An 18760-nucleotide genomic window follows, 5' to 3' on the forward strand; every position below is an offset into this window, starting at 1 on the left:
GTCAGTCAACTCAAAGCTGCATTATTGTCCTGGCAAATGTGTCCATTGACTGTAACAAATTTACATTTGACAGAATCCTGGCGAGTAGCAAGTAGGCAATAGGCTAGTTTACTCACCAGTGTCAACTAGCATTAGACTAATGTTATCCATTAGCATGTGTGATGTTGAAATATATTCTTATTTTCACTCTCATTGGCTCCTGTGAATACCAGGCTTCTGCTTAAATTACAATCAAGTAGTGCTGGGTTTAATACAGCCTTTTTCAGCTGAGCACTTTGGTTAAAACTGATATAGCTGCAGCAAAAAAGGAACTTTAACATAATCTGCAAAATTACATTTTAATATTTAATGTGCTTTCATATGTGGAGAGCCACTTCAAATGTCCTTTTTGTTGTTGTTTTGGTCCCAGATTAAACAATAAAACAAAACTATTTATGACCTGTGACCTGTGTGTTTTTTTCATTTATTTATTTATTAATTTTGGAATATTACCGAAACAGTCAAACAAGGAAATATGTTTTTTACATAATTCAGTCACTGTTTAATTTTATGTGTCTTATATTTCACTTAATATATTTGATGTGTAAATTTCATAAATATTCCACATTTAACCATTTTGTTGGTGAACAGCATACAAATTTATTTTGAGCCACCAGTTGTTTACTTCTTGTAAATGTTTATGAACTTATGGAGTTTGTTTTTGCTTTATTTACATATATAGAACAATGACATGTTGTATGAATAAATAAAATGTCATGAAATGGTCTGGTTTCTTGTGGTTGTTTACTATAACATTGCTTCAATATTTCTTCAGCATATAAAAAAAAAAACTAAAATTCAATCTCAGGTGAATCAGTGTCAGCCATCATTTATTTAACATTAAATGGGTCCTCACGAGTGCTTAAAATTTTGTTTTGTCAGTCAGTGTGGACACAATACTTGCCAATATTTCACTATCGATTTTGCTTTCTGGGAGCCACATGATGCATGTCATGTCAATGTTTACTTAAACATTTTTTTCACAACCACAAATGTTGAGAGTTGTTTATATGCCTGACATACAAACAGTGCAATGTAACTTAATGATGTTTGTTGATAGAAGTTGTTGTTTCCATCGTGGCATTTCCTTTTATTAAATCCATGCCATTTTTGCAGGTTTCTGCAGATGATGTGCTCACAAAAGAGGAACAGATAGGCCTGTTGTTCAGAGCCAAACGGCACTGTGAGGGGGACATCACAAGAAGGCAGAACATTCCTGGTGAGTTAAGAAATGAGAGTCTGCTAAAGTTCACATGCCTAACATTTGCTAATTAGAAGCAAAGCAAAACTTAGAATGATGGAAATGTCATTAGTTCTGCAAGTATTTAAAAGTCATTAATCAAAATATTGGAGAAAGTTGGTAACATACCTGATGGTGGCTAGAGGAAAGGTCAGAGGACTCATCCTCCAGGAGCCATAAATAATATAAATGAATAAAAATTTAATGGCAAACTATGCAATTATGTTTTGATATTTCACAATGGTCCAGAGTAGTAGCAGCCCCACCACTAGCCCATTGCAAGATATAACAGATCCTTGTTCCTATTGTCTTTTTTACCATTGCTCAGGAGCTGTTGTTTTTTTTAAGCCCATGCTTTACGGCTTTAACCAGATTGTGATTTTTGTGTTTTTGATTTGATTTGTGTTAAATAGATACCAGATACAATCTATACCTTTCCATCACAGTTTGTGTATATCGACCAAAATGTATTTTTTAAGGGAGGAAAATTATAATGAACAATAAGACTGGCTTGTGTAATGACAAATGGGATGTCCCACCTAATTAGCTTTGATTAGGTTCCAATTGTGTGATTTTCCACTACCTGCAATGAGTTGCTTTGGAAAGATTTCTGTCAAAGGCACTCATGTCAAAGCAGCCTGAACCATTTATTGCAGCAAAATGGTTTCATTTGTTAGAATAGACTGAGCTATTGAGGGAGCTCCCCAATGAATTCTAGCTGGAGCGAGACGTTCAATGGAGAGTGCAATAAATACCCTAGAGGCTACACAGAAGAAAACCTCATGGACACAGATTTGAAATACACATATTGTACAAGGCAGGGGATGTCATCAGATACAGGAGGAGTACCAGGAAAACGTTGGAGCGATGGAGGAAGAAATCATTCAGCCCAAACAGTAAAGTTTTCTGGGAGCTTTGGGAGTAAACAACACAACCAACAGTAGAACCATGATGAAGAGCGAATGCGCATCAGACTGTAAAGACTAGCTTGCTGTCCTGATTGAACATGATTGGTGAGATGTTTGAATGTGATTGTTGATTGTTAATAAGAGCTTCTACTAATCAGCTGATGTTGTGCGCACAGTTCAAGATAGATAAAGATTTGGGAGACAGTTTTTGCCTGCTATTTGCTGATGCGTTCAAATCAAATACCTTTTTGCAGCAGTTGCCAGCTAGTTGAATGTGAGTTGATGGTTACATTATAAAACGCTGCTCTGTTTCCTTTATCCTGCCCGTGGCTTTCCAGACGCTGGGATTGTAGGCGAAGTTGATCCTGGGGTGTATTTGTGTATTTATGGGTGTCTGAAGAGCACCATTTTCCAGCAGACCCCAGCATCTACTGTATCCCATTGTGGTTACTGTCATTTTCCCAGTTGATTGTTCAGAGGAGAATTTTGGATGCCACAGCCAAACCGATCATATTATTTTCTCTTTAACCCCAGTGCATTGTGGTCACATTGAATTCCTCGACCCTCCAAACGATACCCCTATGTAAATGAAACACATAATTAAAAATGTTTACTTCCAGGCTGAGAACACAAAAGCTTTTGTTGACCGTTCCCACTAGTTGTGCATTGCCATGTGTGGTATTTCCCAACTTTTCCTGGTTTTGATAAATGTCCACAAATCTCAAATTGGATTTAAAAAAATTATGACAGAATTGCTACTATTGAAAACTGCAGGCGCCAAACAGCAGCTTGCATAAGATGTCCAAGGTTTATATAACAGCACTGTTCTTTTTCTCAAAGCCTTTTTTAACAGCATGGTCATAATAGCTAATTAAACATTGGGTCCCTCTCTGAGGAGAGTCTGTGCTGCTCATCTGACCACCATCATGCTTAATTTACCCTGACACGTCGTAGTGACTGGCAATCCTGGTATCACACTTCACCAGCCACCTCCCAGCACATTTGCAGTTGTCTTTTCATTTACATAATGCTTAGAGATTGAATTTGAAGGTCACAATTTTAAAACATTCTGCCATTAAACCAAATTGAAAATTTTATGTAATCTTGACTAGACCTAGATATGAGTGGCACTTCTTCATAACCCGAAAGGAATAGGTTGGCATTTTGGGAAATGTTTTGCATGTCTTGCAGAGAGTTAAATGAGAAGATAGACAGCAGCCAATTAACTTAAAGACTGGAAGCAGCTGGATCTATCTAATGGTAGTAATACAATTTGTTTAATATGCAAAAAAAAAAAAAAAAAAATGGAAGTATGCATATGGCACTTTGTGGTTTTATGGAGGGTTATGTGCTGGACTCTGACAGGCTCAGTTTCCAGCTTTTTAAATGTGGATATGTGCCAGTTTCTTTCTGTTTTACATGATTGAAAATAAATAATATTGACTAAACTAGGTTTTTTCAACTGTCAGTGATTGGGCATGTTTGAAAAAAGAGAAAGATAGAAACGTCCCATAGAAGATGACAACGAGCCCTCTAGGGTGCTCTTCCAGTGGAGAAAACGTGATCAAGTCGTTTCACCACAAATGCCACCACAAATTATTTTTGCCCCTTAAGCAGCCTGAGTCTGCCACTGTGTCTGACAATAATATTCTCCCTTAGAGACACTTATAGAGCTGAGTGAGTCTCCAAATGTTGAACATAGTTGATGCTGTAGTCTTGCAATTCAGCATTCTTGTATCCAGAATGACTGATGACTCTGGACACAGGCATGATGATGAAGATCTGATCTGATCCATAGACCATCAGGTAGCAGCGTGAGGAGTTTGACTGACAGGGTAGTCGCCCAGTCATGACAATGCCGATTCCAGAGTTACCTGTTTACATTACACAAACACTTGAAATGTCGACATCAAAAACAGTTTTTATTCTTTATACTGTACTTAATATTTAAACAAACAAAAAGTATTTGACTTGTATATCCAAGTCCAGTCTCTAGTCATTTTCTTCTATGTCAGGTCATCAAAATAGTGATTTGAGTCGACACGAGTCCACATCTCTGCTGGGCTTTAACAAGCCCGTCAGTAATGCCCGACAGGTATTCTTTGAAAGGCTTGCGGTGCTGTTTTCGGTGTACATCAGCACACAAGACCTAAACTGCATATCTGATGATGCTGGCACACACTCATGTGACTCATCCTGCATGTGGCGGCTGTTTTCTGACCTCTTTCGGAAGGTTGCACATGTTTGTTCAATAACAGATGAAGGACTTAAGATAAACATATTACCTTAATAAAGAAAAGAAAGTCCCTGGTGTGGTTGTACTAAATGCCTGAATAAGCACATATGTGCTCATTTAACATGCTTGATTTGAGATTTTTCTTTTTTCTTAATGGCACATTGATTTGACTTCACTTCATTTGAACTTGATTTGAACTTAAGTGTCTCATCTGGTTGTTTGTTTGTAATTATGTAATGTGGAAATCATTTAAAATCTCAGTTGTGGCTTGTGTTTGGGTAAGATTTAAGAGACTTGTCAAGATTTGAGATAAAGTTCAAGGAAAGCCTTACTTGTGCTTTCTGATGACCCATGTAAGTGTTTTCCTTGAAGTGGTCACTGGGATTTGGACTGAATTCACTCTTTTAATTTTTTTTTTTTTTTCTTGTATTGCGGTGTGACCTTGAATCTGTGGGTTGAGGTAAGCTCAAAGAATAGCAGCTTGCATGCACTTTTTAGAACTCTGGCTTTACATCTGTATTTGTCTTGCCTGTGTCCTGTCTGACCACCCCCAGAGTCTTTTTCTGGCACTGTAAACTCGTGGTTTTCTGAACTATTATAGGAGATGTGGAGTGATGACTATTTTAAAACGCTAGTGTGAAATGTGGGGTTTGTTCTGAATAATGAATTGATCGTGCAATTCTGAGTTCATTCAGACAGGACTAGATCCTATGTGAGGGCGAAAACCACGTTTTTTGTTGTATTTTAACATTTGATATATTTGTTTTTATTCCTCATTTGTGCTTTAAATACACAAAAGTCTCCATTACGTGACTGAGACAAGGTTTTCATTGAGGGAAACACTGAGGTTTGCCTGGAGAGTACAGTGGAGGGATGTGGGTTCAATGCCCCAGACCTTGCAGTGTGAAAATAGCTCAGCCTTCAAGCTTGTGGTCTGGGTGTAGAATAACATCAGCAATCATTATAAAAAGGTTGCATGTATCATGAGAAAATGCAATATGTGTTTTGACATCTGCAGGTCAGAACCAAATGAGTTGGGGGGGAAAGAAAACCTTATAAAAAACCCCAGTGACATCACTAATACCAAAGTCCCCCCATAGTCGCATTTATATTTAAATCGTGGTCAAGAAATATACGGGAAATTATGTGCGTATTCGGTGTTTAATTTAAGCCTGTTAGTAGGTGGTCCTACGGCTGTAAAATCTATGGCAAAAATGAACAGCAATTCTACTTTTACTCCCAGGATGTGTGGTCAGCGTGATTTTCAAAACTAAACGCTGTTTTTCTCCCACCAGAGATCTGTAGGAATCCGTCAGCTCCAGTCAGTCTGCTCTTTAATTTTGCACTCCTAGTGACAGGCAAATAAAAAGCATGTCGTCATTGCTTCAGATGTTTCTTTGTAAGTTTGATTATAGGAATGAGAAAATAATGGATCTACTGCAAGGAGAGGATAGTTTTAGTTTTATCCATAGCTACTTATTAGTGGTCTAAGTGGGGCAGATGTTTTCAATAATACAACATAAATGCCAAGCCATAAGGGAGGCTTTTGCCAGGAATCTGTGGGGAGAGGGACTTTGCTCCCCACTATCAGAGGGCTGAGGTCCACGGTTTAGCTCACAATTAAGGGGCTGGGGAAATTGCATTTTTTTCCCTTTGAACCTGCAGCTCTTTGTCTGGCTAATCATAGATGTGTTATTGCAAAGTTTCGTGCAGATCATTCTTCACTGAAAATAGAGGTTTACAGAAGTTCAAGAAAGTGAGCAATGTTCATGTTATGATAATTCCTGGACAACCTCTTACATGCTAAATGTTCCTAACCACAATAAAAACAACGTTTAAACTTTTAATAGAAATCTCCTCCAACTTTAATTTCATTCATTCCAACCCCACAAATGGAGCAAAAATGTGCGTAATTGTGTAATTACATGAAGTTAAAATAGTTTATTTTATAAACTTTGTGTGGAAATGTTTACCCGTTAAAAACTTCAAAGATGACACAATGCGATATTCTAGAAGACATATCAAGTTTTATTGTTATTCTGAGCATTTACTAGATAATCACAGTAGTCCATGAATAGAAAATTATTTGGTAGAAGTATTCATAATTGATCAAAAGTTGATTCACCAAGCAGAACATTTAAAACATTTCATGTTTAATATTTTTAAATTAGCTGGTTTTCTCGGTTTTATTTGATTTCAAATTGAACATCAATCAAACAAGAGCAATTGAAGAGAAATGATTTAACACTAAATCAATAATGAAATTAATGATTGCATCTGTAATTAAGTTGACCCTAATGAAGGTCAAAAACAACCCTATTATACTAGATTTATAACATAGCACTTAGAATACAACAATGCAGCCAGTGTTGCAGGGAATCTTTTAAATGAGATCCATACCGAAACTAATTCCATACAACATTAAAACGATATGATGCATGTAGAAGTTATAGAAATCTTCTGCAGCTAACAAACAACCGTTAATGAACACACAAGATTCAATGGACAACTTGTTTTCAGCATGCTGGGAATTCCATGATTGCAAGTTTTAATTATATTACAATAGATGGGGAGTTTGTTTTCTGGGTGACCCATGGTTTCCTTAAACAAAACACAACAAAAAGTCCTAATTTACAAATAGACTCACCACAAATTACAAGGCTGCTTCACAGTGATAATTTGCATACTGAGTAAAGTTCATGCATCTGGCCTAGTTTTTAAAGGACAACTAAATCCTTGAAAACATACAGCTCTGCTGCTCTTGTAAATGCCTACAGCCATGTAATGCTGGAACCAAAAGAAGAACAGAGTAGCTGAGTAGCTCTATTTTTAAAAGTCAGTACTGCTCTTGTCTCCACAGATGGTTTCTGCTCACCAGAATGGGACGGCATTGTTTGTTGGCCTGAAGGGCGTCCAGGAAAGAATGTGTCCATCGTCTGTCCAGCGTATATCTATGACTTCAACCATAAAGGTAAGACTGGCCCCAGATAAAGTCAGCAGTTGAAACCCTGAAGCTCTTTTTCAGTCGGTGAAAAGAGCACCAGGCTTCGGGTGCTGCTGCATGCTGCACAATTACACCTTTGGCTCCATCTGAAACCTCTTTTGTAATTCATACAATTATGCAGATGTAATTAATGAGCAAGCTGAGGACGAGTAATTGACTGTGTTGGCAAACAACTGGCAAAATCTGTAATTAAAATTAGACTCTTCTGTTTGATGTTTAGGACTGGCATACCGTCAGTGTGAAAGCAACGGAACGTGGAAGCAGACCGAAACAAACAAGACGTGGGCCGATTACAGCGAATGTACAAAATTCCTCCACCATTTGAACAATACCCATGAAAAGGTGAGATCCATCTCATCCCTATTTACGTACTCGTTGAGTTACAGTGCCTTCCACCACAATAATTAAGAGCAATCATCTTTGCGGATGTATCGCCAGAGTAAATTGTCGCCCTTTAGGCAGCTATTGCACCATTTTATCTTGCAATTACTTTTTATGTTACATTTTTGACATGCCTTCTCAGTGATGTACACTGAGGACAACTCTAATCATATTTAATGAAAATGTTAAGATGATGACAGTTGAAGATAATGACAGGATGGCAGTGTGGTTTCTTTGTGATAATGTGAGGCTGCAATTAGTCCAAATGTCCATTCAAATATAAACTGGAAGCATTTCGTCTTAATTGCAAATTGTAATACTTGCCAGAAAGCATTCCATTCAAAGAAAACGAAGAACTCGCCAATTATGACTAAACTTCAAAGCCGCCTGCACAGCAACTAGATGGTGATAAGAAGACATTTAGACTCTGCAGTGTGCTGATGTCATGTTGCTTTGCTGGTATTGCTCTAATCAAGGGGTTACCACTACCGCTATGCCACATTTTATAATGCATCTTTAAATATACATGTGATTGATGTTATTTATTCATCACGTGTGACTGATTTGAAACCTGACTGCAGGGATTTGCTCCCATTCAGTCACAAGAGCATCACTGAGTTCGACCACGGATGATTTATAATACCTGGCTCACAGTCGGTGGTCTGAACTCATTGCAGGTGTCCTCAAGGTGTTTAATGGGGTTCAATGTTGTGTGCAGGCCAAGGTCTTCTACACCAAACTCAGACACCCATTGGGACTCCAGGACTCCCTTGAAAAAGAGGTTTTTAATTTCAATGGGACCCTTCTTGGTTAAATAAAGGTTAATTAAAATTACATCATGGACCTCGCTATGATCACAGTAGGAACAGGAAAGATCAAACCACATATTAACAAGATACAAGCACATATTTTTGGCCATTTAGTATTGTATGTATCCGATTACTACACTAACACAATGAGCCTTGTTTCATACCTGTCCAAACAGTAGCCGTTGCTTCCTTGTGGTGCATTTTAACATTTTGCAAAACAGTGGATATATATTTAGAAATTTGATTTTCAGGCTGATTGTGCAACTTTCTGACCAAAACAACTGTGTCATATAATGCAGCTTGACAACAAGGTGAAATGGTGAAAGAAATCTTAATATAGCATACACTTGAATGGATGTTGGTCAGCTTTTTTAGTGTGGCTAAAATTCCTTTTTCTGCTGACCCTGTGCGTAGCAGTTTATAGCACTGCTTCTGTGCTGGGATCCCTGTCTGCTTCTCCAGACTATGGGTGCGCTGACCACCGTCTACTGTACACACTGACTATGCATATGTACGTCATACAACCCCACTTCAAAAACTATCCCTTTAACCATCTGTAACATAACATCTAAACACAATCAGCATGCGAGAGTCAAACCTGGGATCATAAATACCACAAGCACTGACATCACCATCACACCACAGAGCATGTTGGGAAGATTGTTTTGTAAACCAAACATGGCAGCTTTTTACTACCATTATCCCCATGTGACTGACAAAGGTAAATGTGATCTTGACTGCAGCTTCTCCTGAAAGTGTTTACTTCTCTGTCATTGTGGGAGGATGTCAGAACATAAGACTGCCAGTGAATAGGACTACTGGGTATTATAAGGAGGGTGGAAAACAGATAACCTGGCTGTAAATGTAAAAATAGCACTTACTCAGCCATTAATCATATGCATATGAATTTTTGTTTTTTATTTGTAAAAAATGTTTAAAAATGTATTTGTGAAATTGCATTATGCACAGACATTTCAATAATCTAACATACTACAACCTTTAATAAGTGCGGTGTGTTATTATAAAGTTTAGGGTTAAGTGGCTCTGCAGTTTGTACTGTTGCTATTGGCTACAAGATGTCTCAACCTATGCCAATGAACAGGGGTCATAGAGTATATGGGTAATTATTCACTCATAGATAAAAATGTTCAAAGCTCACTCAGAAAATTCAGCTGTCATAGTTTGATTTTTGACTCATTTTTGCCATGAAGCGATACAAACATCAGCTGTCTCACATTTATTTTCCTCTTCCCTGCTTGAATGTGGTGTAGAGGATGTGGGCATAACCTCATCATAGCACCCTTCAATTTCTTTCTGACTTCAGATGTTTGTGTCGATGGGCTCCCGAGGGAGCATTGCAGCAGTTAATGACAAATACATATGCGCGAATGAAAGCCCCACATAGCACAACTGCCTTGCCACGGACCACCACCACAACTTAGACACCCATTTCTTTGGCACAGGATCCTGATGCTAAATGATAACAGCAGTGGAGTATCTGGTTACATCACACAGGGCTATTAGCCCCTTCAGCATGCAGACGCACAGAGGGTCTGGTTAGTGGCTCTCCTTACAGTGTCCTCTGGCTGCCAGCTCAGTGCTGGAAGATTAAACTGCCCCGCCCGGCCTTTCTCAACTCCGTCACCCATGTCAAATGCTGTTTCCATCAGTAATTTCTGGGTGCTTGAGACATTTCTGTCACCAAGTGGCAATGCATTTCATTGAAGTTAACACATTTTGAAGCCAGGTTTTGGGGGGGAATGCCATTATACTGTAGTGTGACCATTCGAGAGAACATTTGTCTGTTTATGTACTTTAGCTTTGAAAACATGCTCTTTATAATAAAAATCACTTGCCTAAAGAAATCATGTCACTAAAATTTAAACTTGTGGTAATGTTACTAAGCACAAAGAACAACTGTGTGTTAAACCAAGTCTTGTAACATCAAAGAAAAATATGTATATTTAAGTTTTATAAATTATCGGCATCACTGCCTGTTGATATACGTTTTCTATTTCAAGATAAAGATACATTTTTATGAAAAAGGTAACAATACAGTTACAATATTCTAATATTCTCTAGTCTATTAAGTTTATTATGAACAGTAAATGTATGTATGGTGCTTGCTAATATCATATTATATAACATTTCTAGCAATGTATTCACATAAATCTAAAATATACACTCAAGTCATTAAAGATGCTTTCAATTCTGTTTTTGCAGCTTTTTGTTGAGTCAGCATTGTAAACATAAATTACAAAACTGCTGTATTCATATGCATACATGTGCTTTGTGCTAATAATTGTTTTCCTGTTGTAATTATTTGTTTTTATTTGTGGTTTTGTGCATTTGTACGTTTTTTTTATTTTTTATTTTCTCATATGCAGGTGAAAATTAGGCCGATCATGCTAATTAATGTGCCTTGTCCGTCCTTAAAAGAATAAACATTAATATAAACATGAACATAAATCGTATCTATAGTGCAAAAATACTGTATATGTTTTTGTACAGTTCACCTATCCACCTTTAGTCCATCTGTCCTGCTTACTAATATTATTATTACTCTCATTTGTTATTTTCTAGACACAAATCAATTCTATTATGGTGGCTCATGAGAATTTTTTTTTTCACACAAAATGCAGTAATCTAACTGTGTTCATTATAGTAAAGGGATGATCTTCTGTAGTCGTCTCAGTCTGTGTTTTCATCCATTTTGCTGCCCTATTAACACTAACAATTTGTCCTCTTCCAACAGGAGGTCTTTCACCGTCTGTATCTCATTTACACAGTTGGGTACTCCATCTCTCTGGGATCACTCATGGTGGCTGTCGTTATATTGGGATATTTCCGGTGAGTTGATGCCATCAATAGATCCAATCAACCACAGATGCTCCCAAAAAATTAGAAGGGATCAAAAGAGGAAGCCGCTGTTTAATTGCTTGATTGCACAACTTATGACCTATGAGTGTTTCATTTAATTTTGAGCCTTCAGTCCAGACCTCACACTGCACAGATCAACATGTGTGGAAATCTCTTCAATCATTTTGGACTCTCTGATGCTTGCAGCTCCTTAGCAAACATTAAACCGGGTGGAGCAGTCGTTGTCATCCTGCATGATCTTCAGTTTATTACCATGCCATTTTATCAGCCGCAAGAGGATTTATCGTTGAAATTGTGCATGCAATGCAGTATATTTGGGGTCACGGCAACAACATGAAGCATGCAAACGTTACCTTTGACTTTTAACATAACTACGATATGTCTGCCTCTGGGCTTGCAGCAATCTATGCTCTGTTTTCTGACATTCAGGATCTTTTGTTATTTTCATGCTGATTTCGGGTTAAAAAAAGAAAAGCTTGGATATTGATTTTGTAAGTGCACCAAGCTTATAAAGGTTATAGTCTTTTAAGTTCTGTATTAGATAAAATGATTTGCAACAGATGCTGTATACATAAGCTTTATCTTTCTCTCTTGACTTAGTGGCAATAGTGCGTAAGTGAAGAAAAACCCTAAAACAAGGTTGAATTCATTTTTTTTTTGTGCAGTCTGATTATTTTTTCATGGCTGATTAATGCAGGGCAGATGTGTCATTATTTGCTCGTTTTATTTATCATAGGGAGTATCAGGAATCGATGTGAAGGCGCTGTTTACCAATGTTCCCACCAGCGTGACTTAACCATACAGGCAGGCAGTCAGAAGGCTTTAGGAACGCTCCCAACTGGCACCAGGAAATCTATGGGCCAAATGAGTTTAATAAGTTATCCCAGGGGCCCATCTGACATTCTGGCTCCGTGCTCTGGAGCACTCCAGCCATGTCTCCCCTTCAACATGTCAGCTTGTAGACAGGAGACCTCATAAATGTTTTCCAGGGAGAGAAAAGGGATATTTCACATCAGCAGTCGTGTTCGGTATTTTTCACCAGGGAAATGTACGCTAGATTAGTTTTCGCCTACCACTACTAAATCAATAGTTTTCTGAGGGTAGCTTGTCAAACATTTAGCTTATTAATGAGGTTTTAGAGAATGGAATAGTTAATAATAGATAGTGGGATAATTTCAGTATCCAGTAAAAAGTAAAATGTGTCTAGGTCAAGTTGGCTTTGGAAATGTCGTTAAAATACTAATAAATATTTATTAGATATTAGCGTTGACTGATTTTTGTTTGATTTGCAAAGGTGAAACTTTTATGGCCATTGATCCAGCAGCCTAATTTTAATACTGGATTATGACCTCAAAGGGCAACTCCACAGTAGACTCTAGACAGGATGTTTTGGAGGACTTTCTTTTACAGATAAACTTGTGCTTGTCTGGAAGGAAATTTGCATGCTTTTCTCTACACATGCTTGCAATTTTGTTTTTACAACGCACTTTGAGCCGAGCAATTCAATATTTGTGCGTTTCGAGCCCCTAAATCTCAAGAATGTGTTATAGTCAGCGTGGAATTCAGCTGGCTCTAATTAGGATGAGTATTGTTCATGTGTGGGTGAAAATACTCACATGAAGGTGTGCCAACCCACACGTGCTCACACACACACAAAAACATACAATTTACAACAGATCTATTTTTTGACCTTGCTGCTTTTGTTTGTTTTCTCCCCAGACGATTACACTGCACCAGGAACTACATCCACATGCACCTTTTTGTGTCCTACATGCTTAGAGCTATAAGTATTTTCGTGAAGGATATCGTGCTATATTCTGGATCGGCCTTAGAGAACATGGACATGAACATCTCTGTGGAGGACCTCAAGTCCATCACTGAAGCTCCGCCAGCCAACAAAACACAGTTTGTAAGTACACACAGCTAAAACACACCTATAGATGGGCTCAACATAAAGCACTCTGTCCTTGACGATATACAAAGAGAATGAAAAACATTCGCTGAACTGAACTTCTTAATAAAACAAATTGTGCTGTAACAAGGACAGTATTTACTGTACGGTAAGATAATGCTATAAAATGTACAATATGGCCAATGATTTTCAGTTTTTCTCCAATCCAAATATAATAGGAATCATCCTTGCTTGATTGCATTACATGCTATACTGTAATTTGACTTGTAGTGTAAATGGGCGTTTTGCTTCTAGAGAGGAAGTGGTATTTTGCAAAGTCTCACCTGCTTTTCCAGTGCTGGAGCAAATAAACTGTACTTTTTGTCACCATGCCAAACTTTTACTAGACCAGAACTTGGCTTTCCCTTTCAGAGTCAAAGTTTACAAAATGGGTAAAGACTGGGTACTTTTCATGCATGCTTTAATACGCAAACAAACAATTTGCGCAATATATTTAGTGGACACTTTTATCCTGGGGCTGTCCAAAATTAGTTATACTGGACTGAAACTGATTCATTAACATTACACGACGCAATGACGGGACATAGATATTTGTGCTTTTCCATGATATCTAAATGAGACCTGGTCCCTGTATAAAAATGAACATTTTGAGCTTTGATCAAAAACTGCTTTAGATGTATCAAATAAAGTCCAGATGAAAATAGCCAAGCATCATAGATTGTGTTTGGTGCTTACGGTTTTCATCTATTCTGGTTTGCAATACAAAGCTTCAGAGCAGAAGAGTAGAACAAAGAAAATATAATGCAGATAGAAAACAAGGAACTGTGTCTGCGTTAAAGTTATAAAACTTTCCCATTAAAGTTATAATGGGCTGTAGCCCAACAATGTTTGTTGGAATACAAACTGATGAGAAATTACAGAAATGACAATTATAAGGCTGGTAATCAGTCCAGAGAAAACGGAGCGCTGAAAGAAGCTGGCTTCTAATTATCATGGCATGACAATACAGCAACAGCAGCTGGAGCTGGATCGATTGCTGGCTAAATCAGTATAGCCCCCTGGGACTTCCACACATCATGTCAATACAACAACACATAATACTAACTGGATTTTTACTAACCTTTGTTCAAACTGAAATAATCTATGACAAGATAAATGTAACTTATAACATTCTATCTTAAAGGAACAGACCTAGAACACTTATTTTTTTAATACATTGGTTAATTTTTTTTTTAACTTAATTCAATCAATAAATTGTGAGAGGTTCTTCCAATGAAATCCAACGGGGCCCAGGGGAAATTGACATGGTTCAAAAACCAATTAAAACACCCAACTTGATCACAAAAGCTGCAGCTGGCTGGTGCGACACATTTTTTAAAGTCTTGAATCCACGATGTACTGTGGTGGATAATGTCACATAGATTTTTGCACCTGGATGTCACAAAATATCCATGCGAAACCTTTTGTTATTCCATCCATTGCCGTTTTAAACACATTCATTGCTAGCCGAAATCTCTTTTGAAGACTTCTTACACTGTGATAGTTCCAATAGTTTGAAAACTGCCTCTTACATGATGAAAGCGTTCAATTACTTTCAGTGTCACTTGTGTAAAAATGAAAGTGACAACAATAAGCACAGAATAAAGCTGGAGCTTGCACAAATGTAGATAATGAATCAAGACACTCAGTCAGAGGGTAATAACAGGCTGTGAATAACAGGCATGTTAAAATGTGTGGATTTTAGGCTGGGTATCCTCTCACACATGCTTCAGGATTAGACTATCAGAAGCCAAGCAAATTGTCTTTTATTCTCATATGCTCTGTGTACATTCATTATATGTGCTCGCTTCATGTGTGGTATATCTGCTATATGTCTTAAATGTCATAGGCTTTACATTTATTAAAGTCACAGTATTTGAAACAGAACACATTATCCCTGGGAATTACGTTGATATTGGATGATTGTGCAGTACACAATCCATGTAATAACTAATATTAACTATTCAGTGCCAATAAAGAGTGTGGTGTGTTGCGATGTAGTGTGGTGAAAGGTAAAAGTGTGATGGATGGATGGATGGATGGATGGATGGATGGATAGCAAAGCTATGTGTCCTGTTTTAGAACAATACATTGGATTTTATATTTGACAGTACACATGAACCTCAACCGTCTCAAATACCCACCACGGTGTGACTCCAGTTCTGCCGGTAGGATTAAATATGATGCAACTTTGCAGTTCAAATTTTGACTTGAGTAAGCAGAAGGCATGTCTTTACCGTTTCATGTCGGCATGCCACTAGGAATTCTTTCATCTCCTGTTGCTTTGTTATGCTAAAATTATGATTCATACCCACCTACACTAAATTATTCCATCACCTCTTGAGCACTTGAATAAATCAGTTTGAAATGCACTCATTTTTCTTTGAATAAGGTCTAATTGTAAAAAAAAAAAGAGTGTAAGAGACTTGTTATGTGACTTTATTAAAAAGGAGAACAGGCATATAAATGACTATTTTGTATTTTAATTGAAAAAATGTAGTACATTTTATTCACATACAGATCTACAAATCAGTACAAATATTGCAAATATAAACAGCTTATGTCCTGGCATGCATGCATCCAGAATAATAATTCATATAGGCTTTGTTCACAATTAACAAGAAGCATCGGTTTGAGCTCTTTTTAGTAATGTATTATCAAATTAAAGTGATGTTTCTCTCGTTCCGTCATAAATTTGTTCAGCAGTCTCTAACACACAGAATATGACAGAACTAGAGGGGAGGTTAAAGCCAGCAAATATGGAGGTGTTCAGTTGTAAAGGAGTGAGGTGATAGACATGATGACATAAATACAAGCAGCCCCTTAAAAGGCCTGTCACACCCAAGTGTAGGTAATTTCCCAGGAGGTTCATACAGATCTTCTTCAGTTAACATCTTCTATTTAAGGTTTTCCTGTTTTGGCTCCATTTTACCGAATAAGTAAAAACTGTAACCGGCTGGTTCTGTAGCAGAAAAATCACCAGTCCTCTCTGGTCCATGAATGTCTGTAAAAAATCCATTGAAAATAGTTGTTCAGATATCTCAGCCTGGAAAAGTAGTGGATTGACATATCAACAGACTGACATTACCCTGAGCCATGCCGCTTTAGTGGCTAAAATCACTGAACCTTTGACACACAAAGACCTGGAAACTGGAGGGACATGATCCAGTTTCTTGATATTTCTTGGTCTAATGAGTTCCCCAGTGAGGTCTGTATGTTATCTAAGGTTACACTGAAAAGTAATCACAGTGGAATATTCCAATACATGTTACTGAACAAATACTCTGCTTCCAAACCTTGTTGTTCACTCCCAGCTATTTAATGATGTGTGACTGCAGTGTAAATGTTATGGTGTTTTAAAAGGTGTGTGTTGTGTTGGACTGTGTTGGGTTTTGCTTGGCTCTATTGAACTGTGTACTCAACAGCTGCACGTCCAAATCATTTTACACATTGACAAAAGTGGAAAGTGAAAAATGATTAAACATGTTTTTAAATCATTCTTCTGGATCACCTATAGCTTATATGTGATCACCACTATATTATTGGGTCATACTGGCTTTATTGTAGAGGAGAAATAAGAGGTGAAGGGGATACAAATGTTTTGTATTTGAAAAGTGTGACTTTTTGGTCAGCGTGGTTATGGATTAAATCCGTATTCTTTGTCTGTTGTTTGTGCGTAGATTGGCTGCAAGGTGGTGGTGACCTTGTTCATGTACTTTTTGGCAACCAATTACTACTGGATCCTGGTGGAGGGTCTGTACCTCCACAGTCTCATCTTTATGACCTTCTTCTCGGACAGAAAGTATCTGTGGGGATTTACTCTGATTGGATGGGGTGAGTTCTGCTTCATTTACGTTCTACTTATGCACATGATTACAATCTGATGAGTAGACTTAATAACATGCATATTTCATTTTTGATTGTCTAATTATGATGCCAAAATGTGAGGCCCTCTGTGATATTGTGTTGTTAACAAAGTCAGGATCATAGAAGATGTTTGTGTAAAATGTCTTTGTTAAAACACTGCATGAATATGGGCCTTACAGTTCCTGCATTGTACACACTGTGCGTATAAGTTACCAAAGCACAGCGCATACAATGTGGATGCTGTGCTACCCAGGTACTACACATAGGAGCAAATTATGGACTTATGGAATTATTATTTAGTGCATTTTCTTATGGTGATGGTTACATAAAAATCTTTTATTTATGTTTTTTATTTTTATTTTTTTTATTTTACAGGCGTACCAGCTATGTTTGTGACAGTTTGGGCAACAGTGAGAGCTACATTTGCAGACACAGAGTAAGTGTGCATAAATAAAACACTTATTATTTTATTCCTGGTTGGTGTAATACAGAGATACTAAGTTCATAGCTTCAAGCAAAGAGGGCATGTGCAAACATAGTTAATGATAAATATATTTTTATTTAGCTGGTCTGATGTGATGTCTTTGTTTCAAAGGCACCAGTTGTGAAATGCAAAGATAATAAGTAAATATCTGTATATTTCATAATTTCTGAACACCAAACATGCCATAAATTTCTGTAGTGAGGACTGAGGACAGGTTTGAAAGCTGAAAAGAAAAGATGGATTCACCTTCCACTCCTGAACACACAAGCCCTAAACCCCCTCTTACTGGCACTATCTGCAGTCTCCACATTGATATCATGGTCGAACATTGAAGACTCGGGTTCAGACCGCTCAGCTTCTGAGAGCTTACAGTTAAGCTGATACACAGCAGCTGTCCAGTGAAATTAAAATGCATATTTCAGTCGGTCGTTTCTCAGTCAGCAGTAGAATATTTCCAAAGTAGCTTTCTACCTGCCTTCCCTTCTCCCTTTAAGCCCTCCCAAGCATGTTAATAGCCACATTTTGGCATGTACATTTACCAGTAATAAGTACAAGCCAAAACACATTTGGCTAAAAATAAAATCAATCCAATACAGTAGATGTAGAAGGAACAATGGTTAAGTACCAGTACCAATGCTGTATTTTTAGCTGCCACCATAGTTACTGACGTGACAAATCAAGCTCAGAGATTTGTTTTGTGACAGAATTAAAAAAAAACGCAAACTGAACTGAACTGAAGCTCTTGAACATAAAGGTAGTTTTATAAAGTTCATGAGGAATTAAGGCCAGAAACATCATAGAGATATTTATTTTGATTTTGTTTCTGAATGTTTTCACATGATATTTGCGACTAGAACGGTCAAATCAGTTTGAAGTGAGGTGAGTTCAGCGCTTTGTCTAAATCCTTTTATTTGGTGAAACGATGGCAGTCATCGTTAGAGGCACTGAGGTGGAACAGTTG

General features: G+C 37.5%; 1 protein-coding gene across 1 annotated transcript in view; it reads left to right on the top strand.

Annotated features, from left to right (window-relative positions):
- Positions 1-18760, top strand: part of pth1r (parathyroid hormone 1 receptor) — a 43493-nt gene that overhangs the window by 21208 nt on the left and 3525 nt on the right. Inside the window, exons 2-8 of the mRNA XM_010729214.3 lie at positions 1156-1258; positions 7284-7394; positions 7648-7769; positions 11373-11467; positions 13217-13406; positions 17129-17282; positions 17691-17751. Of these exons, the coding sequence (XP_010727516.1) occupies positions 1156-1258; positions 7284-7394; positions 7648-7769; positions 11373-11467; positions 13217-13406; positions 17129-17282; positions 17691-17751 (836 nt within the window). The remainder of the gene's footprint in view (positions 1-1155; positions 1259-7283; positions 7395-7647; positions 7770-11372; positions 11468-13216; positions 13407-17128; positions 17283-17690; positions 17752-18760) is intronic.

This window comes from Larimichthys crocea, chromosome II (assembly GCF_000972845.2).
Source record: "Larimichthys crocea isolate SSNF chromosome II, L_crocea_2.0, whole genome shotgun sequence".
Lineage (NCBI taxonomy): Eukaryota > Metazoa > Chordata > Actinopteri > Sciaenidae > Larimichthys > Larimichthys crocea.